This window comes from Lissotriton helveticus, chromosome 1_1, assembly GCF_964261635.1.
Source record: "Lissotriton helveticus chromosome 1_1, aLisHel1.1, whole genome shotgun sequence".
Lineage (NCBI taxonomy): Eukaryota > Metazoa > Chordata > Amphibia > Caudata > Salamandridae > Lissotriton > Lissotriton helveticus.
The window spans coordinates 1,040,047,418-1,040,072,740 of record NC_136057.1 but is presented as its reverse complement, the minus strand read 5'-3'; the positions used below and the strand labels follow the sequence as shown (position 1 = coordinate 1,040,072,740).

The 25,323-nt window shown below is 45.6% G+C and overlaps 1 protein-coding gene across 2 annotated transcripts in view; it reads left to right on the top strand.

Moving 5' to 3' along the window:
- The window catches only part of SBF1 (SET binding factor 1), a 1,592,200-nt gene that overhangs the window by 813,900 nt on the left and 752,977 nt on the right, over positions 1-25,323 (top strand). For both annotated transcript variants that reach the window (XM_078677863.1, XM_078677862.1), the window contains one exon: positions 24,587-24,759. In XM_078677863.1, the coding sequence (XP_078533989.1) occupies positions 24,587-24,759 (173 nt within the window). The remainder of the gene's footprint in view (positions 1-24,586; positions 24,760-25,323) is intronic.

Below are 25,323 nucleotides of genomic sequence, written 5' to 3'. Positions count from 1 at the left end.
CTGTCCACCTTAGGTCATTGACACAATGCTGTTCTTCCAAGTAATGTGTGGCCATCTTTGTGGTGCTTTTTTTACACCGGACATTACTTTTGTGTTCGCTTAGTCTCGTTTTCACTGCTCTGGTGGTCATCCCCACGTATTCCAACCCGCAAGGACAGGTTATTATGTAGACCACGTTTTTGGTGTTACAGTTAGTGAAACGTCGTTGCTCCCAGGTAGTGCCGTTTCTGAATGTAAGAGTCTTGCTCTTTTGTGTCAAGTGACAACTGCTACAATTGCCACAAGGAAAATGGCCTTGGATCCCGACTGGGTTTGTCCTTGTATCCGTACTCATTTTTGGTCTGGTATGCACCAGGATGTCCTTTAGGTTCCGTCCTCTACGATGTGCGTGCATTGGTTTCTCCAGTTGCAGGGTGCCACAATTCAGAATGGACCAGTGTTTATTTATAATTTTAGACACTTCATTGGACACCGTGCTGTAGGTGGTGACACAAATTGGTTTTTTCTTATCATCACTAGTCTCACATTCTCTTTCTTCTAAGAGAGCTTCCCTATGGTTGTTTCTAGCCCTCTTCATGGCTTTGATTGTCTTTTCTGGATACTGTCTTTGCAGCAGTTTTTTCTTGAGGTCACAAGCCTGTGACCTATACTCAGTCAATTCGGTGCAGTTACGCCTCAATCTTAGAAATTGGCCATATGGCAAGTTTTCTCGTAAATGTCTAGGATGAAAGCTGTCATATCTTAAAAGACAGTTCCTCGCAGTAGGTTTGAAATGTGTGGTGCTTTTCAATTTACCACCCTCTGTATAGACATTTAGGTCCAGAAAGACCATGGACTGGTCTGAAACTGTGCAGGTGAATTTTAGAAAGGCATTTTGATTGTTCAACCACTTTAGGAAATCCATCGCTGATCTGTGATCCCCATTCCAGATGACGAAAACGTCATCTATATACCTTTTCCAGGTGTCAATTTGACTCCTATACGGGTTATCTGAATGTAGTATCTTACTTGTCTCCAGGTGGTGGACGTATAACCCTGCCAGGCTAGGAGCAAAAGTACTGCCCATGCTGGTACCATGGCTTTGCAAATAGAGGGTCTGTTTATACTGGAAAAAGTTCTGTTGTAGTGCCAACGAGATACATTCAAGAACCACTCCTCTCGGTGTTTGGTATTTCCAGGGAGTGGTGAATAATACCTCTTCGATGATTTGGAGTGTCTCGTCATGAGGCAAACTCGTGTACAGACTCTCCACGTCTAAACTCATCAGGAGTTGTGTGGAGGGGTCAAAATCTCTGTTGTCCAACAGTTGTAGGACTGATTTAGTGTCTTTTAAATAAGTCGATGTGGACTGGACCAACGGGCGTAAAAAGGCATCCGCAAACTTAGAGAGGGGTTCCAAAATAGAACCGATCCCTGACACAATCGGTCTTCCCGGTGGATTGGTCAAGTTTTTATGGATCTTCGGGATGCAGTAAAAATAAGGGGTGCGTGGTGTGGGTTGTTTCAAGAACTCAGCCTCCTTTCTGCTCAACCAATCATGTGCAAGCCCCTCTTCGATCATGCCTCCTATCCTCGTGCGGAGTCTCTCTGTAGGGTCATCCTGCAAGACTGTGTAGTTTCGTCTATCAGATAGCAGTCTCAGACACTCTGTGTCATATGCCTCTGTTGTCTGGACCACAATGGCCCCACCCTTGTCCGCAGGTTTTATGATTATTTCGTCATTGCCAGCTAGTTCTCTTATGGCTTGTTGCTCCTGTTTGGTGGTATTATGGAAAACCTTAGTTGTTGATTTTGTTGACTTCCGTCATTATCGCCTTTTCGAAAGTTAAAATTTCGATAGGCAGAGAGGAGTCAGGAGGTGTAAATGTGGACTTAGGTCGTAGTCCTGTGTCTGTCATCCCTTGGTTAGGTGGTTTATCCTGAAAAAAAGCCTGTAGTTTCAGCTTCCTCACAAAATCCTTCATCTCCATATTCAGTCTGAAAATATCTGGTTTGTGCGTGGGCACAAAACCAAGTCCCTTGTTTAATACCCTTTCTTGGATCTCAGTGAGAGGCCAGGGGGTCAGATTGACCACTAAGTCCCCCTCTTGCTCGTGGATGGATGATTCGGGAGGGATCCTGTCATACTCCTCGTTGTCCTGGAGTTGTTCTGTTACTGCTGGTCTTCCCAGACCACATTGTTGCCCTTTCTGTTTCGTCCCCGTGTCGCGGGGCGTGTGCCTAAAAAAGGCTGCTGATCATAGAAGCCCTCGTTGTATTCCGGGTTCCACTGTTGGTAATTTTGTCCTGCAACTGGTGGGCAAAAAGGAAAAGGGGAAATTGTGGCGGGCCCATGTATGTAGGATAATGGGGCTGTGGTTGGTGCTGGTAACCTCTCCACCCCCTTTGTCTGGGGAATTGCTGCCTTCTTTGTCTCCAACCACCTCGCCGTTGTTTATACCCTGTGTTCCCCCTTCTGGTGTGAATTTCGCTTTATCCTTGCTTAGTTGCTAACAAACTAAGCAAGGATAAAGCGAAATTCACACCAGAAGGGGCCTATCCATACACTAAAGCTGACTATGTTCCCAATAATTCAAACAGTGATATTGATAGCGTTGGTTCGGACACTGGCTCCTCCGGGTCCAATTCCAGTGGGAACAAAGAAGGCAGCAATTCCCCAGACAAAGGGGGTGGAGAGGTTACCAGCACCAACCACAGCCCCATTATCCTATATACATGGGCCCGCCACAATTTCCCCCTTTTTCGCCCACCAGTTGCAGGACAAAATTACCAACAGTGGAACCCGGAATACAACGAGGGCTTCTATGATCAGCAGCCTTTTTTAGGCACACGCCCCGCGACACGGGGACGAAACAGAAAGGGCAACAATGTGGTCTGGGAAGACCAGCAGGAACAGAACAACTCCAGGACAACGAGGAGTATGACAGGATCCCTCCCGAATCATCCATCCACGAGCAAGAGGGGGACTTAGTGGTCAATCTGACCCCCTGGCCTCTCACTGAGATCCAAGAAAGGGTATTAAACAAGGGACTTGGTTTTGTGCCCACGCACAAACCAGATATTTTCAGACTGAATATGGAGATGAAGGATTTTGTGAGGAAGCTGAAACTACAGGCTTTTTTTCAGGATAAACCACCTAACCAAGGGATGACAGACACAGGACTACGACCTAAGTCCACATTTACACCTCCTGACTCCTCTCTGCCTATCGAAATTTTAACTTTCGAAAAGGCGATAATGACGGAAGTCAACAAAATCAACCTATCAACAACTAAGGTTTTCCATAATACCACCAAACAGGAGCAACAAGCCATAAGAGAACTAGCTGGCAATGACGAAATAATCATAAAACCTGCGGACAAGGGTGGGGCCATTGTGGTCCAGACAACAGAGGCATATGACACAGAGTGTCTGAGACTGCTATCTGATAGACGAAACTACACAGTCTTGCAGGATGACCCTACAGAGAGACTCCGCACGAGGATAGGAGGCATGATCGAAGAGGGGCTTGCACATGATTGGTTGAGCAGAAAGGAGGCTGAGTTCTTGAAACAACCCACACCACGCACCCCTTATTTTTACTGCATCCCGAAGATCCATAAAAACTTGACCAATCCACCGGGAAGACCGATTGTGTCAGGGATCGGTTCTATTTTGGAACCCCTCTCTAAGTTTGCGGATACCTTTTTACGCCCGTTGGTCCAGTCCACATCGACTTATTTAAAAGACACTAAATCAGTCCTACAACTGTTGGACAACAGAGATTTTGACCCCTCCACACAACTCCTGATGAGTTTAGACGTGGAGAGTCTGTACACGAGTTTGCCTCATGACGAGACACTCCAAATCATCGAAGAGGTATTATTCACCACTCCCTGGAAATACCAAACACCGAGAGGAGTGGTTCTTGAATGTATCTCGTTGGCACTACAACAGAACTTTTTCCAGTATAAACAGACCCTCTATTTGCAAAGCCATGGTACCAGCATGGGCAGTACTTTTGCTCCTAGCCTGGCAGGGTTATACGTCCACCACCTGGAGACAAGTAAGATACTACATTCAGATAACCCGTATAGGAGTCAAATTGACACCTGGAAAAGGTATATAGATGACGTTTTCGTCATCTGGAATGGGGATCACAGATCAGCGATGGATTTCCTAAAGTGGTTGAACAATCAAAAAGCCTTTCTAAAATTCACCTGCACAGTTTCAGACCAGTCCATGGTCTTTCTGTTCCTAAATGTCTATACAGAGGGTGGTAAATTGAAAAGCACCACACATTTCAAACCTACTGCGAGGAACTGTCTTTTAAGATATGACAGCTTTCATCCTAGACATTTACGAGAAAACTTGCCATATGGCCAATTTCTAAGATTGAGGCGTAACTGCACCGAATTGACTGAGTATAGGTCACAGGCTTGTGACCTCAAGAAAAAACTGCTGCAAAGACAGTATCCAGAAAAGACAATCAATAAAGCCATGAAGAGGGCTAGAAACAACCATAGGGAAGCTCTCTTAGAAGAAAGAGAATGTGAGACTAGTGATGATAAGAAAAGACCAATTTGTGTCACCACCTACAGCACGGTGTCCAATGAAGTGTCTAAAATTATAAATAAACACTGGTCCATTCTGAATTGTGGCACCCTGCAACTGGAGAAACCAATGCATGCACATCGTAGAGGACGGAACCTAAAGGACATCCTGGTGCATACCAGACCAAAAATGAGTACGGATACAAGGACAAACCCAGTCGGGATCCAAGGCCATTTTCCTTGTGGCAATTGTAGCAGTTGTCACTTGACACAAAAGAGCAAGACTCTTACATTCAGAAACGGCACTACCTGGGAGCAACGACGTTTCACTAACTGTAACACCAAAAACGTGGTCTACATAATAACCTGTCCTTGCGGGTTGGAATACGTAGGGATGACCACCAGAGCAGTGAAAACGAGACTAAGCGAACACAAAAGTAATGTCCGGTGTAAAAAAAGCACCACAAAGATGGCCACACATTACTTGGAAGAACAGCATTGTGTCAATGACCTAAGGTGGACAGTCATCGAATCACTACCGTCTGAAAACGGTTTGTTCCAAAAGGAACAAAGATGGGTGTTCCGCCTGGGCACACACATTCATGGACTTAATGATGATGTCCCGTGGTCACAATTATCCAATTAAAGGCAACACAATAACTGAAAAGGTCCTAAAATATGTCCTATTCTGAATGATGGATGGGTACCCATACACATGGGGTAATATTATCATCTACCATTGGAGATGCACAACCCTCAATCTCCCACAACAATGCCCTATGGGAACTATTTGTCACAATCAGAAGGTATCTTTCTTTGCTTAATATAAAGGCCTGAATTCTGTAAATATTATACTCCCTCACTATTTAATATCAACTTATTTTAATTAACTAGAAGACTCTCTTTGTTAATTTAAACATGTATTTGACCGAAAATAAAATCAGGGGCCATGGTTTTCATAGATTACTCAATTCTGAGAACAGTAGACCTAGGCGTCTCATCCATACGACCGCCATGCGCGGCCGACCTATGTCTCCTTGGCGAGCTTGCGCAGTGCTGCTAGAACAAACTGCGCACGCGCGTGACCAAGATACTTAACGACAACGCCCGGCCGTGTAGGGGATCTTCCCACATCCATACGCCCATGCGCGGCCAACCGTTGTCTTTTTGCCGACCTTGCGCGTTGTTGCTAGATTAAACTGAGCACGCGCTAAGCCAAGATACTAAACGGCAACGCCCGGTTATGTACGGGACCTCCCCTTACAAGGAATTGATTTGGTCCTGGTGCGAGGGACCAGAAAACCGGTAATTGGACAAGCGGAAAGTCCATATTTGGACGGTTTATCACATCCGCTCCCGTGGTAATTAGGGCTAGCTTAATTAGGACTACATGGTATAAATACCGCCCACAGCAAGCACGCATCACCATTCGAGCGGAGCTGCGTGTGGGGAAGGCGGAGAATACTCGTCTACGTCCTGTGAGTATATATGGCAGGGCAATTGCACTTCTCTTCCAGAACAAGTGAGTAAGAATTGGCCAACTCCTTTATTTATTTGTACTTGCTCCTTTTTATCTTTCCACTCAGATTGCAAAAACTAGCAATTACCCCCAGACGCCCCTGAGAGCTCATGAAAGCAAGCAAAACCACATCTACTAAGTATGACCCACATTTCCCTGATATCATAATACAAACAGTCTTGTGTGTTCCATGTAGTGTATGTTGTGTAAGTCTTTTTCTTTTACAGGGCAAATTGTGCTATATGGTTGGTTCCAGGTGACTGCACTTGTAGAACTACCCACTATTTGGGAGACCATTTCATTTTTCCTTTTTTCTTTTTCTTTTTCAGGTCATGCAATTGCATGTTTCCTGAGCAAAAACCGCTGTAGGCACATTATAGCCTTTTTTTCACTTAAATTTTCACTTTTTGTTATTAAACCATGTTGAATTTTTGAGTTACTAATTAGTAAAACGTGAGTAAGGTGGGGAAGTTGTGCTCCCGTCCTGAAGAAGGAGCGTTTGCTCCGAAACATGTCGTCGCACACAAGAGGTACTGTCCATTAACAAGACAGAAGTTACCTCGCACTTCACTTCTTTTAATAGTGCCAGCCCGAGGTCCTGAATACATTTTTCTTTCACCTACGAGCCAGGTACTTTTTAAACCAGTCACTACCCACCACCACTCACATTATTTTGCTTTATCACTTGCACCACACACATAGCCATTTATCAGTGCTCCCGCGTAGTCGTAGGTCGTAGCACGCCGCATCCCGTTAGAGGGGTGCGAAGACCCTGATGATGAAGCATGACACCAAGGGGCCTTTTGGTGTGTGAGGGGTATTTTAAAAGACACTAAGTGCTCCCATATCCTTTGGGTAACACTTCTCCTTTGGTAGGATTCCTTTTGTTTATACATGTTAGATTGTGGAGTAAGAATCCTACTTCGTTTACTCTACCTCCCTTTTTGTTAATTTCAAGGAACTGGTTAATAGCCTGATGTCGTTGCAGGAGGACTCTAGTTCCTTCAAGTCCTCTTCCTTGGATAGCAATCTAACGTGTTTCTTTAAAATGTTTTTACAAATTCAGGGTTGATAAATAAAATCCTGCCAGTTGGACAAGTCAAGGTGCAATTCAGTACAAGCAGTTAGAAGGCCGTTGGCCTACGAGTTGTTACTTTTCACAAATATTTCCTTCAAGATTGCCTTCATTGTGTTAGGAGGGGCAGCACAAACCCCTCGGTAGTACCGTACAATCGATGCCCAATGTTCATAGCGCTGTTTAGCCCAAATTCAAGGCGTACCAAGGTGTTCCGAGCATGGGCAGGTATGTGAAAGATCTGTTTAAATGCCTGGCAATTGGCGCGTTCCATGGTGTTAATTGATGCCGTGGGAAATGCTAGTTGGCCATATGTAATCAAGGGGAGTAATTTGGCTCTTATGATCTTTCTGTCTTTGTGTTGAGATCATAATCGAGTGAGGCATCTGAGCTACATGAAATGCCTGATACTAGGCAGTTCAACATATAAAAACATCCTTCTACGAGACAATTTCTTGCATGCCCACCACCTGTTAAAGAACCACAACATACGACAGCCACTTCCAGAAATTGGCTTGCCTTTAAAAAGAAGATATTTAAGGTGCTGCGTTGCTTTACCATACCGAAGAAAAGCAGGGAACTGCTCATTGCCCACAACACATTTTAGGCCTCGAAAAAACATGAAAATGTTGCTAGACCTGCAGGTTGAGTAACTTGGATAATCTACTCGATCTAACTGTAATGTACTTGACCCATAAACTGTTCTCAAATTGTGTGATCCTAGGCAAATATTTTGTTTTACAGAGCTGCCTTTTTCTTCATTCTCACATGTTTTTTTTTTTTTACAGAGTTTTATATAGAGCAAACTTGACCCGAGTCGGGTATTAGAGCGCTTTACATAGCACCAGTTGCATTACATGAGGACACATTCGTTTTTGTTTGGCACAGGGAGATTGTAGGAGAGTAGGGTCTGCAATCCTATGATCACCCAGATTTTTGCTTTTTGCTGCACTGGTTTACGACTTTCCCTGGCTGTGGGCCTGCTAATCAGACCCACAGCCTAGCTGTTCTCTCTATCCAAATTGTACTCAGGTACTGAATTGGCACTGGGCCCTCTCCAAGTCCCTGTACCCAGGGCTGAGGTGTACCCAGAAGTCTCCCAGGGGCTGAAGCATGTATTGTGCCACCCCTGGGCTGACTAACTAAACTGACACAACTGGCTGCACGACAGCTGGGGCAAGGTGGTGTAATCACCCTTTGCTTTAGATATAGTATACCTATATCTAACCCTAAAATGGACACACAGATCTCCTATCAGTCACTCCTATGGCAGGCCTTAACAATCCTAAAGGCAGAGTGCTTGGAATCGTGTGAGGTGGTGCTCTGGCATGAGCTGAGCCTGTCTGCGGCTTTCGGGATCCATCCCTTAGCCGTTTCCATGATATTGCATACCATATACTCTTAAGTGCATTATAATCCTCGCGGTTATAGTCCCAGACAGGGTTTTGTGTATTCCAGGTAGGCAGGGCTACAGAGGAAGGTGACTGCAAGTGGCACCCCGGTGCTCACTGTGCATAGGCCGGCTGAAACCAGTTCCAGGGGCACTCCAGCCCCTGGCCTGGGGAAAGCCCGCCAAAGGAGAGGGGTGTAACCACCCCCCTCCTGGTCCCACCCATAGGGCAGGACTTAGTCGCGTGCCAGCCCCCTTTTCCCAGATAAAGGTAGGAACTGGCCCCCTTCCAAATTAGATCATCTTTGGAATCAAGACACGACTTTCTACGAAAGGACATCAAGATTTCTTCTTCAAGATTCTCCCTTGTGACTAAGGAGTAGTCACCCTGCATCCGCAGGCACCACCTTAAGAACACTGCGGTCTGCTGCAAGTCCTTCCTCCGGAATCCGACTGTCCAGCTCGACAAGACCCGGCTTCCCTGGCACCTCCGACCTCTACTCACCTCTACAGCCAAGCTGAGAACCGTGAGTGCGACGAGACCTCAAGGGACCGACTATTGCCAAGACTGCACGACTTCTTCACAGCAAGCCCGCCGGGTAATCTACTGGCGAGTGCTTTGGGGTCCGAGAAGCCCCGACCCTGAGCAGCTCCAGCACCGAAGATCAGCCCCCCAGCATCTCCACGATCGGCGTGGGGCCCTTCTGCTTTTTGCTGCTCACCGCGTTGTTTGGCTACTAGCCTGCTGGCTTGTGGCCTTCTGAACGACGCCCGACGACATCACTGCTGCTGGTCTGGTTGCTCCAGACTGGTTCTTGCTCCCTTCCAGAAGAGGAGCACCCCGGACCCTCCTGGTCCACTCAAGACGCCATTTTGAGTCCACCGCGTGGGCTTGAATTAGCCAAGGCTTTGTTGCCCAATCCTGGGTCCTTCGACGCCGACAGATTCATCCATCGTGGGACAGCTCGCCCCTCCATCCTGGTCGCCGACAACGCCTCCTGGTCCGTAAGATCTGCAGAGCACAGCGTCGCCCACTCACCTAGTCGAGGTGACTACCCTCCGGTGCCCTCCTGGTGCCCCTGACTACTGGCTAGTAGTCACGAACTTGGTCCCCTCTGCTTTCAGGTGTCATCCATCTTCAAGATCCAGGCTTGGGTCACTTCGAACTCTCTTCACTGGTCGCCTGCCAGCATCTTTCTTCCAGGCTCCTGGTTCGTCTACGAGGATTCCCGACGTCTTTTGAGACATATGCAGCTGCAGCCCCTGGGCTAGGTAACTTCGGCATTTCGGTGCCCCAGCATAGCCTCACTATCCAAGGGTCAGGATCCACTGTCGTTTTCTTCCTACCAGGTCGGGTTCGCCCGTGAACACTAACTTTACCTTTACTAGCTATCATAGACTTTGTCCCGCATCACGCGTGAGAGTGCACACTCTGCACCCGAGTCCCCTGGGCCTCCTAGAAGTAATCTAACGATTCTATAGTCAAGTCCTAGCGATTCCAAAGCCTATTAGTACTGTACTTACCTGCTAGTAGTTTCGCATTCCACTTTTTGAGTATATGGTTTCCCGTGCCCCTCGGGCATTTGTATATACTGTGCTAACTTAAGTATTTTTATAAGAGTTTTGTATTGTGCTTAGCTCCCTGACTCATTAAGAGTTCAGGGTAGACTTGTTAGAAATAAATATACATTTATTTTCATAACAACTTGTGTGGTGTCCTTTCACTGGGTGTTCATGGGGTAATGTGATGGTAAAACAGCTGGCTTAACACGCCCTCTAGAGTCTTAGCCTTAGACTGCTCGTATCCATGCTACTAGGATAGCTGGTCTATAAGGTTGACTTACAACCAATCATCAATAAGGGTTGTTTGGACTGATATATAATGTTCACTATTCTAGTGAGCACTTTGTATCAGGCCAACTTCTCACAGAGATTAAGTGATTTGCCCGAATCACAGGATGTTCAGCGTCATTGACGAGACTCAAACCCAGTTTCCCAGATTCGAGGTCGACCGCCCTAGCCATTAGGCCAACTCCTCTCACATGAGTGCACCTTCAAATATGTGAATTCAGCATTTCTGCTGTAGGAAAAAAAACTCTTCTTGTTTGCTTAAATAGACTAAACGTTGCTCCATATATAATAAGAACCTAGCCCACATATAGGGTACACATGATCCCTAACTTGCCTCTTACTTTACTAATAGCTTTGCCATTGGGGCAGGAGTATTTCTCAGTTCCTGTTTAAAACTCACTTTTAATAAATATATTACTAAAGCTTGATGTGGTAGCGCTTTGTCGTTTACAGACAATAAACGTACCATTAAAAAATGGCCAAAAACCTTCTCTCTAACATTCAGCTTTACTGATAAAATGTTATAGTTTATAAACAATAATTTGTGAAAATTGGGTTTCAGAAAGCATATTTATAATTTGCACCTCACCAAGTAATGTGTTTTCATCCTATTAAAATATTTTTTTCATCTCACAGAAGTACAAAAATAGACTTTCATAACTACTGAAATATATTTTGAAATGTTTGTACAGTTGGCTTATTAGCTATTGAAATGTTGTGTGTTTGGAAAAAATGGTTGCTCTGCAGCCTTTCATTTCACACTCTTTTGTACATCATGTCAATCAGTTCTCTTTACAAAATCCTGGAACTCTGCAGTCAGAAAAAGAAAAGTAATTGTAAGAAGGCATAATATGACTTCTGACCGTCTCTGAACACGGAGCAGATGTGACACGATAAAATCAAGATTAAAATGCATCTTTATTGCTCCTTCACTTTGAGTAAACCGAACACCTGTTCTTTGATGATAAAATCAGACTCGCCTTAGCGAGTAGGCAAGTAGATTTCTTGAGGCCTGCCCTTCACTTGCTCATTTACCAGCACCACATACACACAGTACACAGCTTAGTAACCACACAGACCATCCTCTCCTCAATGGTCTGTTCACTCTTTCCACATATACTCAGACTGTGATCATTTGGCTGACTTTCAAGACCCCCTACTTCGAGCCTGCATTACTGGAGTATGGGAATGACATCCACTTTGGTCCACAGGAAGACATTAACCTAGAGCAAGGGTCTCCAACCTTTTCTTTTTTTTTTTTATTGTTCAGCCTGGCACCTTAATTGATACATATCATACCAGACTTACGGCAATCCTTAGACAATCTAGAGAATCAACATATTTGAACCATAGCAGTATACAAAAAAGAGAAAAAATCAAAATCAGATCAGCAAAATCATAACATTCAGTTATTCATCCAATGTACAAATGGAGCCCATATTTTCAACCCCCTCTCTCGCCTCCTCTTCCCCCCTCTTTGAAATACTGCTGATTCCAAGTTGTGAAGAGCAAGAAACCTTGCTCTTCAATTAACAAAAGTTGGGGGAATGGGGTTAATCCATTCAGAAGTTATAGTTAACCGAATAACAGACAAAGCAATACACAGATAAGCAGTTTCATGTGTTGATCTAGTAAACAATCATTTTCACACCCTGTTATGACTAACTCAGCTTAAATAACCACAGGGATCTTAAGAGCGCTAGTAATAAAAAATTAAACATCTTGAAAAAACCGACCCAATTTCGGACATGTGAAAAACATATGCACGTCGTTAGCAGCTAATTGGCGACATCTTGGGCACCCATGGGCACTAGAACCCCCCCATTTGGAGATCTTAGCCGGGGTGACATAAAGATCGAAAAGAGCCATGTAACTTTGAGAGCGTAAACTCCCCGAAATTATATCTGAGTTAGCTAACTCCAATATTGATGGAATATCGATGCCACTCTTACCAAACTTGAAATCCAATCTAAAATTTTGGGAAGAAAGATCGTCTGGCAACCCTGTTAATAAATTCTGATACAAATTCAAAATGCGCGTTTTCCTGAAATAAGTTCCATAAGTGAGTTTTTACCAAGTACAGTGGGGGTACGTTGCAGGAGTTTATCAGTATAGCTGCGTACCTGTAGATATTTAAAGAATTCATGTTTGCCTAATCCAAATTTTTCTTTTAAAAATGAAAAAGAAGCCATGTTACCATCAACAGCTAAGTCTCCCAAAATACAAATACCTTGTGCTCTCCACCTAATGGTGACACAATCCTGAAAAATGGCAGGCAGCCTGGCAGCCGCCAGAGGTGTATAAAAATTATAGTTAGAAATTGCCCATTTCCGTCGTATTTTCCTCCAAACTGAATACATTGTTTGAATTACCTTGAACTTCGTTTTTTAGGTCTCGCCTGTCAATGCGCATGCGCATTGAGCAGAGCGAGACTATGGGGGCTTAAACAAAGCTTACCTACACTGGCGATTCACTGGCGATTTGATGAAGTGCATGTGCACTTTTAACTCAATGCGCAAGCGCAATTAGTTAAAATGCGAGTGCACAGCATCAAATCGTCAGCTTAGTGCCGCCAGCAGCTCTTCCCGCTCCGCCCCCTGCTGCATCAAAGGCTTGGCGCTCTGCCTCAGCCCAGCCATTCTCCTCCCCTAATTACCCCCTGCTGCATCAAAGGCTTTTTCACGGCCGGCCGGCCGTGCTTTCAGTTTCACGGCTGGCCGGCCGTGTCTCCTTTTCTTTTTTTTTTTTTTTTTTTTTTTTTTTTAATCCGATGTTGATAATAACGATATCTGCTTGCTTTGCTTTATAACACTAATTTTATTTTAGCTCATCGCAGTGTGTTCACACTTCTATCGATGTTTCACAAAGTGTGATTTTGCAACTAAATGTAATTTTTGCACCTCTATGTGCTGGGGATGTCATACGAATACACATTTTTCACAACTCATTCATCATCAAACTAAATTTTCTCTCTATGCAGAGTGATTTTACACCTATAAGAAATGCCACACACTTGGTTACTTTGCTGCATTAGAGACTGTTCACCTAAGTTAGATTTTTGATTTTTGCTCCTACATGTGTTTTTGGAACGAAAAGTGATTCATGTTGATTTTGCACTAGGGATTGGACTAAATCTGACATGCCACACTAAGGAAAGGATTTCATGCAATGCAATTCACTGTCCACATGCGCTTAATTAAACATATGCTTGCTATCATAGTTTTGCCGTTTCTAAGTTCTATCAATCACAGGCTTTATAACTGCATCCACCACCACATCCACCGCCACATCCACCACCACCACCACATCCACCACCACCACATCCACCACCACCACATCCACCACCACCACATCCACCACCACCACATCCACCACCACCACATCCACCACCACCACATCCACCACCACATCCACCACCACATCCACCACCACATCCACCACCACATCCACCACCACCACATCCACCACCACCACATCCACCACCACCACATCCACCACCACCACATCCACCACCACTACATCCACCACCACTACATCCACCACCACTACATCCACCACCACTACATCCACCACCACATCCACCACCACATCCACCACCACCACATCCACCGCCACATCCACCACCACCACATCCACCCCCACTACATCCACCACCGCATCCACATCCACCGCATCCACCATCACATCCACCATGACATCCACCGCCACATCCACCGCATCCACCATCACATCCACCATCACATCCACCATCACATCCACCGCCACATCCACCACCATCGCATCCACCACCACATCCACCACCATCGCATCCACCACCATCGCATTCACCACCACATCCACCACCACATCCACCGCCACATCCACCACCACCACATCCACCACCACCACATCCACCACCACCACATCCACCACCACTACATCCACCACCACATCCACCACCACCACATCCACCACCACCACATCCACCACCACCACATCCACCACCACTACATCCACCACCGCATCCACCACCACTACATCCACCACCGCATCCACCACCACTACATCCACCACCGCATCCACCACCACTACATCCACCACCGCATCCACCACCACCACATCCACCGCATCCACCATCACATCCACCATGACATCCACCGCCACATCCACCGCCACATCCACCGCATCCACCATCACATCCACCATGACATCCACCGCATCCACCATCACATCCACCGCCACATCCACCACCATCGCATCCACCACCACATCCACCACCATCGCATCCACCACCACATCCACCACCATCGCATCCACCACCACATCCACCACCATCGCATCCACCACTATCGCATTCACCACCACATCCACCACCACTACATCCACCACCACTACATCCACCACCACTACATCCACCACCACTACATCCACCACCACTACATCCACCACCACTACATCCACCACCACCACATCCACCACCACCACATCCACCGCCACATCCACCACCACCACATCCACCGCCACATCCACCACCACCACATCCACCACCACCACATCCACCACCGCTACATCCACCACCGCTACATCCACCACCGCTACATCCACCACCGCTACATCCACCACAGCATCCACCACCGCTACATCCACCACCACCACCACATCCACCATCACATCCACCTTCACATCCACCGCCACATCCACCACCATCGCATCCACCATCACATCCACCATGACATCCACCATCACATCCACCGCCACATCCACCACCATCGCATCCACCACCACATCCACCACCATCGCATTCACCACCACATCCACCACCACATCCACCACCACCACCACCACCACCACCACATCCACCACCACCACATCCACCACCACCACATCCACCACCACCACATCCACCACCACCACATCCACCACCACTACTACATCCACCACCACTACATCCACCACCACATCCACCGCCACATCCACCGCCACATCCACCACCGCCACATCCACCACTGCCACATCCACCACCACCACATCCACCACCACATCCACCACCACCACATCCACCACCACATCCACCACCACTACATCCACCACCGCATCCACCACCACTACATCCACCACCGCATCCACCACCACTACATCCACCACCGCATCCACCACCGCATCCACCACCACATCCACCGCATCCACCATGACATCCACCATGACATCCACCGCCACATCCACCGCATCCACCATGACATCCACCATGACATCCACCATGACATCCACCATGACATCCACCGCATCCACCATCACATCCACCGCCACATCCACCAACATCGCATCCACCACCACATCCACCACCATCGCATCCACCACCATCGCATTCACCACCACATCCACCACCACATCCACCTGACAAAGGTATTAATTTTGCTATTTTCAAAACCAACACATAAATAAAAAATAAAAAAACTTTCCTAATGCGAGACCTATTGCATTTTCAATGCTTGTTTATAATCGATAGGTTCCAACACCGAGAGAAGAATCCCCTTGGCGTCATCGCCCAGCACTATCTCAAAAATAGAGGGGGAACAAGCTATTAAAATTGAGGCTTTTGACCCAAACAGAGGTAGAGCTAGATGTTGCAGCAGGGCTGACCAAATATATAGTAACAAATCGGGAACTGCCCACCCCCCCCCCCTATTCAATGGTAAGTACATCCACTTGGCCGCCCTCCGGGTGGAGGGATAACCCTAAAGAAACCTATTGCAACAGCTTTGTGCTCGAGTTAGGCTGGACTGGGCAAATTCCAGAGGGATTGTCCTAAACATATACAAAAACTTTGGTAAAACAAGCATTTTCAAAACGTTCCTCCTACCAAATAAAGAAAGATGTAACCTATCCAATCTAGTCAGAGTAGCATTAACTGTTTGAATAATTGGCAAAATATTTATTTCCGGTAGAAGTTCCACTGCTGCTATAATTTCAGCCCCCAAGTATTTAGCACTTCGTACCACTGGGGCGTCCGGAGGCCCCATATTAGCTGTTTGTATAACCTGGGTTTTCTGAACGACAATTGACCATAAGAATCTGCCAATCTCTGTAAAGCTGTAAATGCAGGTGACACATTGGTAGTTCAAACAGCAATATCATCGGCATACGCTAATGCTTTAAATTCATTCGCATTGATCTTAATGGGAGCTGTACCTGGACAAGACTCTATTTTATTAATAAACGGATCGATATATAAGGCAAATAACAGAGGTGAGCAAGGGCACCCCTGTCTGGTGCCCCTACCAATTCCAAAAGGACTTGAAAGGAGACCTGATATAGATAACATTGCACATGGAATAATATACAATGATTGTATAGCAGGTATGAAGCTTGGAGAGAAGTTTTTCCATTGAAGAACCCTCCACAGAAACCCCCAAGCAACCCTATCGAATGCCTTTTCGGCATCCAATAGGATAAGCCCTAAAGGAGAATCCGTGACTTGGGCCCAATCCAGCAAAGCTATAACTCGGCGTACATGGTCCGCCGTATCCCTGCCCGGGATAAAGCCGTGTTGGCGGATTGAAACAAAAAGGGATATAACTAGTGCAAGCCTAGCAGCGAGGATTTTACTGTCCGTATTGATTAGCGAAATCGGACGATATGAGGCTGGATCAAGCTCTGGCTTATCTTTTTTCTTAATCAGAATAATAGTTGTCAAATGCCACGAATCCGGAGTAATCCCAAGCTGAGCTTGCCTCAAGGTTGTTAAGAGATCTTCACAAATCTCTGCCTGAAATGTGGAATAGAATTCTAATGGAATAAAGTCGGGCCCAGCTGCGTTTCCCTTAGCCAAAGAATTCAGCGCTGCTTCCACCTCATCCCACTCTATAGGAGCAGCGAGAAGGGAATTCTGAGATTCAGAGATTTTACTCGTGTTGAGATCGGCCACAAAGGTGCCAAATTCCTGATCTATAGTAAGGTCACTAACTTCCTCAATATACAAAGACTGATAAAATTCCGAAAAAACAGTTAGTACCCCTTCTGGAGTGTCGTGAACCTGCCCCCTAGTGTCTTGTATCTTAACAATACGGCTGGCTAAACCCCGCTGCTGAAGTCGCTTGGCGAGGACCCTGCCTGATCTTTCCCCAAACTCGAACATTGTCGAGCGGTACTGTAGGTATTTAGCAGCGAGGTCCTGGCCCAGGAGTTCTAGGAGAGAGGACTTAATGCAAGCCACACGCGATTGAATAGAATCTGTGTTGTGACCATCCCTGATCGCATTCGTTAGCTGAATCTCTGCCTGACGTAATTCGTCAATTCGGTCATTAGTCTGTGTTTGGAGTAACTTCTGACGATGAAATGAAACACTTTTTGTCTCACCGCGAAGTGCGGCTTTAAATGAATCCCACAGGACCCGAATGAAAGCTGAGCCTGTATTAATATTTAAAAAATACGTTATCCAGGACCTCATAGGATCAATATACAGTTTATCCATTAGTAGTTTTCGTTCGAATGTCCATGATTTTGGAGTTCTTACTTGAGTTTTTAAAGTACACCTAATAGTAAAATTATCATCTGAAATGATTCTAGGCATCATTGTAATTGAAGTAGAGTCTCCAATTTGATCAGACACAAAAAAATAATCTAAACAAACCATTTTTTTATGGGAAGCTGAAAAATAAGTTGAGCCATCAACATTTTTGCAAAAATAGAACCAAAGGTCAACCATTGAGTGTTCTTGTACCACAGCTTGCAAGGCCCGAAAAACCATGGGTTTCAGGCCCACATATTTCTGACCTTCAGCCAAATTAAAACTGGCTGGTAAATTAATATTAAAATCCCCACCAAAATACACCGGGCGTGGCCATAAGGCTAACTCTGTTTAAGTAATCCAGAACCGTGGGGTCATCAGAGTTTGAGCTGTATACAGTACATACCGTAAATGATGTGCCATTAATCACAAGCTCTGCTAGTGCACATCTCCCTGTTTAGATCTTGCACAAGTACCCACCCCGCGTTTTAACAATATAGCTACCCCTCTTATCATGGAAGACTGTTGAGAGCATGCTACTAAGTCAAACCCAGGGATATTTAAACAACTTCGATTGTTCCATTGTACATGCGTTTCTTGTAAACACACAACCTCCAAACGAAGACCCTGGATAATTCAAGAAAGCAAAGCACGCTTCTTACCATTATTCAGGCCACAAACATTCCATGAAGATATATTTATTTTACCTGACGCCATTAGAGTGCGTATGCATTAACATCACTATTGAAAATAATTTGTTGTTTTAATACATGATTGCCAAAAGGAAAAGAAAGTTTTTCAACCAGATTTTTTGAATGCGCCCCCACCCCTCCCCCAACCCCCACCAAACCCCTCCTAGCCCTACCACCTACCCCCCATCCCCCACCCCCCTCCCCCCAATCTAGGCAACAGGACCTGAGTCCGTGTGATGGAGAGACTGGTGTGAGCAAAGACACTCCTCAGAGTCGCCGCCCAAAAAAAAAGAGCATTTTTGTTTTCATCAAGAGTAGGATATGCCCCATAGAGGAAAACATAACAATACACTTAATTGGCATTTCAAATTCGATGATTTTCCCCTACAGAGACCCGAAGCCAGGCCCTCAAAGAGAAAAAGAAGAAAAGAAAAAAATATACTGTACAATCATACTCGTACATTTAGCAACATTTCATCAATTCACAATGAGTCCAAAAATAGTTTAGCCTGAATTTCGGACTCGAAAAATCTGGTCCTGCCTTGATGGATAACCTTCAATTTAGAGGGGAAGAGCAAAAAAACCTGTGCCCCCTTTGACTGAAAGGGGACAATAAACTGACGGAGCTGCCACCTCCGTTCAACCGTAGTTGGACAAAAATCTGGCGTAACAAAAAATTGGCAACCTTTCCCTGATCTCTGTTTATCTGGCCTGGCCAGATCATAGACTCTTTCTCTAGCTAGAAAATTTTGAAAACAAATTAAGATAGTGCGGGGTCTGTTATTAGTTTGACCTGATCTTGGTTTGATTTTAAAAGGAAAACGATGGGCACGTTGGATCTCCAACTGCCAGTCCCAGTCCTTCACTTCCGGGAATGCCTCTGCAAAAGATTGACAACAAATTGCTGAATGTCCGACCCTTCCGTGCCCTCGGGCACCCCCAAGATCCTTAAGTTGTTTCGTCGTGTGCGATTTTCCATGTCCATCAATTTCATTTGAATGTCGAGCCTCTGGGACTGAATTGCGTCAATTGTTGATTTTTGAGTGACTACCTCGTCTTCGAGAGTAGAAATCTGTGTTTCTGCCTCTGTAATCCTGGTTGCAATATCCGTGCAAGTCTTTATCACTCTACGCAATGAATTTTGTATTCTGCGACATGATCCCTGTGCGCGGGCGCTCTCCGCAGGGTCTCCTCCCGATGGGCCATTATCGTCAGGTACAATATAGCTAATGTCATCTCACCCGGCTGGAGATTCACATTAGGGTCTTGACTGCTTAAGACCGGGAAAGAAGAATTCTCTTGTACTCCAGGATGAGCAGAAAATGAATAGTCCCAGGCAAGGGGTCCAGAATTTAAAAAGTTACCAGCCTCCTGCTGCAAATTGCGAACTGTAGGTAGCCCGATGCTATTCAATACATCGTTTGTGCGCCAGTCCCCCAACTCACTGCCTTCCTCATCCGACCAATCTTTATCCAACCCAGCTTCGTCAGCAGACGACTCGGTGTGCTCAGAAAGAGAAAAGAAATTATCTATCTCTGATTCAGGAACATTGTTTGATGGGACAGGGACTACTTCTCCCACAATCCCGCTGGGATGTAAACTAGAGACCGGAGTGGAGTCGATCAATGCAGCTTGCCCCCCGGCACCTACAGGCACCCCCTCTTCTACTACCTGTACCAGTACGCTTGCAGCGACCCCCCCCCCCCCAGCGATATTTTTGGGGGTAGCACCAACAGAGGATGCGCTTAAAGTAGAATTAGCCTTACCAATCACTGGCACAGTGGTGTCCAACAGCGCAGCTGTGGGGGTGCCTGCAGAGTTCCGCGGAGCCGGGCTCTGTTGACCTTTAGCTACCGAGCCTCTGTGAGTTTTGAACATCGCTGGTACCGGGGGAGGAAGAGCCTTCACGTTCTTCGCTGGCTTGCCGGCAGCGTCAGCCTGAGGCTTTTTTATGGAATCCGCTTGCGGCGATTATGAAGCCGCTGCTGAAGCTGTCGTCGTTTTGCTCTGCACCCTCGGAGCATTTTTCGGGAGATTCTGTTTTTTTGGCGGCATTGCGACTCCGCTGTGGCAGCGCTGGAGACGTTGGTAGAGTTGGAGCTGCCGACGAGAAACTGACACACTGAAGCCGGAGAGGCAGCGCGTTGGTAGCAACCAAAGCGGTAAAGTATTCTGGTAAGTGTAAAGCCGCCAAAGCATCTTCTTTTGAAACAAACAAGGTGGTGGAAACCGTAGCACGAGTAACTGCACAGCCCCGCGCAGGCTATCTCAAAATAGACGGCTCATTCCAGATGAGTGTTTGCTGAGACCAGCTCACTCAGCCAGCGTTCTGGCTGCCATCTTGCCCTTCATTCTCGGTCTCCAACCTTTTCTTTATTAAGATCTAATTATAATCCTTGAAAATCACCCTTAGCTATATTAGTGCTGTAATTACGATCACATCAAAAGAGATTGTTATAGGCCACTGTATCCAAGCTTAGCAGCAGCAGTCACGTTTGTGCATCGGAGTTGCCCAGTAAGGTTAAAAGTATTTCTCAAAATTTGGAATGCCTTCAAATGGATAACATAACAGCCATAGCTGCAATACTTTTAGTGCCAAGGAAATAAGTTGCTCCAATTAAACATGATTTTTCATTCAAATATCCGCTTTAAATATATTTTGGAATTTAACAGTTTTTCTTCAAGTATAGGGTTATAAGTTCTCAAAATACCTCCATTTCCATCTCGTATACACACTTTTAAATGTTGGCATACATATATTCAATCAAGCACAATCGTCTGATTTAAAAGGCTGGACTTCACACAGGAGAGCTACTTATAGGGAGCTGGAGAGCTACCAGTAGACCACGAGCTAGTGGTTGGAGAAGCCTGATCTAGAGCCTTATCCTTATCTCCTGATGACACCATTGCAAACATGCAGCATTACAAAAGGGCAGCTTAACATCATATGGTAGCGCTACATGTAGTGAAGGAGGATTTCCTATTAAAAACACTGTCAAATACTGTATGATTGATGCAGTATTTACCGCTTCTTAAAGGCAAGACAAGGTTTGCCTCTGACAACTTTAAAGAAACTGTAAAGGTTTCAGCGGTACCTCCAAGGTAAAAGCCTGCTCCTAGCAATTCACCCTATATTCGAGACCATGTTCCACTGGACTATTAACACTACAGCCTGGAAAAGAGCTCCAGTTTCAGGCCAGTTAGGACGCCCCACCCCTTGCTAGGGGGATTAAGGAAATAAACTCATCTGGCAAGTGCCTTGCAGATGGGGGTGTCAATCCACTGGAGGATTACCACTGGGAAGAAATGGAGATGCTGGTAAAACATCTTCCAGCGGCATGCTGCAAAAGAGGGTGAAAGCTCTCTCAAGAAGGCAAGCTCTTAGCTAATGCCAACATTTAGGGCACTCTAGACTCAGACATAGTCTTCATGGAAGTCAATACCAGTATTGTTCTCTGCCATTATGCATTGCTAAGGGTGTCTGGCTTCCTCCCTGAGGTTCGACAACGATTCATCAATGTCCATTTCTATGGGGAACATCTCTTGGGGTGTCGGGTAGACAAAATGCAAGAGCAGATTAAAAAAAAGATACTAACACCATTAAAACTATGGCTGCCCTCTAGACACATTCTCCTAAAACGGGGCTTCGAAAACAGCACTCTAGAAGGGGAGCCAGAGCTGTACCTTCATCACTGTGGTGAGAATTCCATCAGTAGCATCCCTTCAGGAAGGCCATACTTTCCGGTCCTACCATCTTGGTGGCTACTGTGGCAATAATCAAGGCACAGGAATAGGCAGCTCTAGCAAGCGTGCCTCTACCGCAAAGCAATGACTTTCCATACATTTTCTCTAATCATGCAACACCTGTCGTGGAGGAGGACGAATCAGGTTATTCCTTCCACAGTGGGTGTAAATAACCTCAGGCAAGTGGGTCCTTTCCATTGCCCTGCTTGGAGTTACATACCAGATACACCACCTCAACAGCACCCAGAGACTCAAGGCCATCTATGGCTGTAAGCAAGAGGAAGTACAGGCACGTGACGCAATAAAGATGCCATCAAACTAGTACCACAACACCATTGGGGCCAAGTAGTATAATTCCTGTACCTTCTTATCCTAAAAAGGATGATTCCCTGTACAGATTCTCAATTTTAGGCTGTTGAATCGGTACAGCATGTCAGAGCATTCCAAACAAACAACCATGTGGTTCTTCATGCTGTTAGTTTGCATGGTACAAAAGGGGGTGGTGATGGACGGAGCATCTGAACCAATCAAACACTCACACCCAGTCAAAAGATCTGGGTTTGATCCATCACCGTTCTTTAGCCCACTCTGCCACCCCAGTTCAGACATGGCTATATGCAAATCAGTCTGACCCTGTGCCTCATGGGAACAGTCCAGCCCGAACTGCCAAGCCATGCCTTCCCTGGACCGGAAACAAGCTTCCGAGGACCGGTTTCTGGCATTACAGCCGTCTTCAGCCCGGCTTGCTTCAATCCAGTGGCAAAGTGAGCAAGGGACTCACGTCTGAGCATACCTTGCCACACTTATGGTGGCCAAAGCGGTACAAAAGGGGTTAGTTTGCATGGGACACCACATGGCGACCCTTACCCTCAAGGACACCACCTGCCGCATCCCCTGACATCTGACGCTTCACCACTACCTGTACTTTGTGGTAAGTGGCCTGCACCCCCAGGTCAACGTTCTCTCCTTTGGGGTCACAGCAGTCCTAAGAGTGTTTACCAATGCATAGCAGTGGGGCTGCACATCTAGAATTTACTTCATTCACGTTCTCCCATACTTGGAAGGCTGGCAGTTAAAACGAAGGAGCCGAGAACAATGTCTTAACACACACCGATAGTACTGTCTCTGCTACAAATGCTAGAGTTCATAGTCATTGTGAAAAAGCTGCTTCTAGATCCACATCACATACAACCTTTTCATAGGAGGATTGTTAAATTCTGTAACATGGAAAGCCTGCAAAAATCAAGACAAGACAAGGTGATGACATTTCAAATCGTACTATCCTTTTTTCCAACATCACAGTGAGGATGGTAATGATATTGTTGGGAACGATGGCTTCATGTATCGCAGTAGTGTTGAACGCATGGTTGCATATGCGTCCATTGCAACAGTGAATGGTAAGGCACTGGTCATAAGCGGAGGGGCATTTGGAGGGTCTAATGTTGATATGAGCCCTTTATTCAATGGAATTTCCAATGGTAGAATAACAAACTCGTTGCTGGACACACCATTTTTGGACCCTGAGCTGCAGGTGACCTTTACTATAGACACCTTACTCATGGGATGGAGAGTGTGCCGCAATCACATGACTATTCAGGCTAACCATAACCTCAGGAGGGAGAGAGCTGGAAAATACATGCACTGCCATGGCCTGTTTAACCTAAAAGTAAAAAGGTAGTTCTCTAAAAGTGAGTAGTGGAAGGGCATAATTAAAGAGGCTAAGCTCCAGTGGAGGGAAAAACGCACGATGGACAAGGCAAGTCATTGAATCAGAAGCAAGCGAACAAGAGTGACAATAAAGTCAACCAATGGTAAGCAGAGCTCACAATAGGTTTTCGCAACCAGAAAGATTGCGCTGTCTGGTAAGCTCGGCCTAAAAAGGGTGCCCACATTATTCAGTACGCTCATTTGCAACCATGGTGATGCCTAAATGTGGATACTTCATCAATGATGGGTACAAAAAAATGAGGGCATAGTTGCTCTTTTTTTTTTTTTTGATGATGCCTAATGGCAAAAAGGTTTGGCAAAGCCAATAAGTCAACAACACAAGTCCTGTTACCTTAAATTTTTTTTCCTTGTATTGCTTACTCCATTTTTATCCCTGTATATTGTTGGGGATAGCAGTGTAGTTCATACTACTGTGAACAGTAAATACAGCATCCTGAATGTATTATTTAAAAAAAACATCTGTTTCTAATTTGCATGACTGGTAGATGGTAGTATATTTCAAAGCAGTAGCTTCTTTGCAATCCCTTCAGTTTTGTGATCTTTCACCCTGTACCTCTTTTCCCATGTAGTATCGCTGGCAGTGTAGCTGACAGCTATGACACGGAGAGTGGTTTTGAGGATGCAGAGAACTCTGATGTTGCCAATACTGTGGTGCGAATCATCAATCGTTTTGTAGATAAAGTGTGCACAGAAAGTGGTGTCACAAATGAACACCTGAAGGGACTTCATATAATGATTCCAGGTAAGGGACCAAAACAGGTCCACAGCAGGCTACTGAGTTTCATAATTCCATATAAAATGTATATTAAGACTACAGAGACTACATAAGAACCATAAGGGCTTTGTTTCCCAATCTTATTTAAGAGGTTCAGGCGGGCTTCGGAGGGTCAGCTTATGTGTATATGTTACACAATTCCAAATAGATTTAGGGTTTTATCGTCATGATTTCTAATAACGTAAAGGTAGATTACAAGGGTTATTATGTACATCACCAATGTTCATGTCCCTGTTTCTAATAGCATGCTTGAAGAGCTCGCTGAAAACTTTTTTTTTCTTCCTTATACGGACTTTGTATTAGATAATAGTAATCTTTGTGAATAGTGCATTTGGAAGCTAATGAGCAGCCAACGTTTTGGACAGTCAAAATCCCACATAGGACATCCATATGTGCCAGAGAATTTCTTAGACATTTGCAGTTGGACTGCTGTTTTCCTTTGTGTCTGCATTAAAACTTGTCTACTGGGGGGCCAGCACGACAGCTAATTCTTAGACGGTGGTTTCCTTTCTTAAGCTGCTCTGTCTTTTC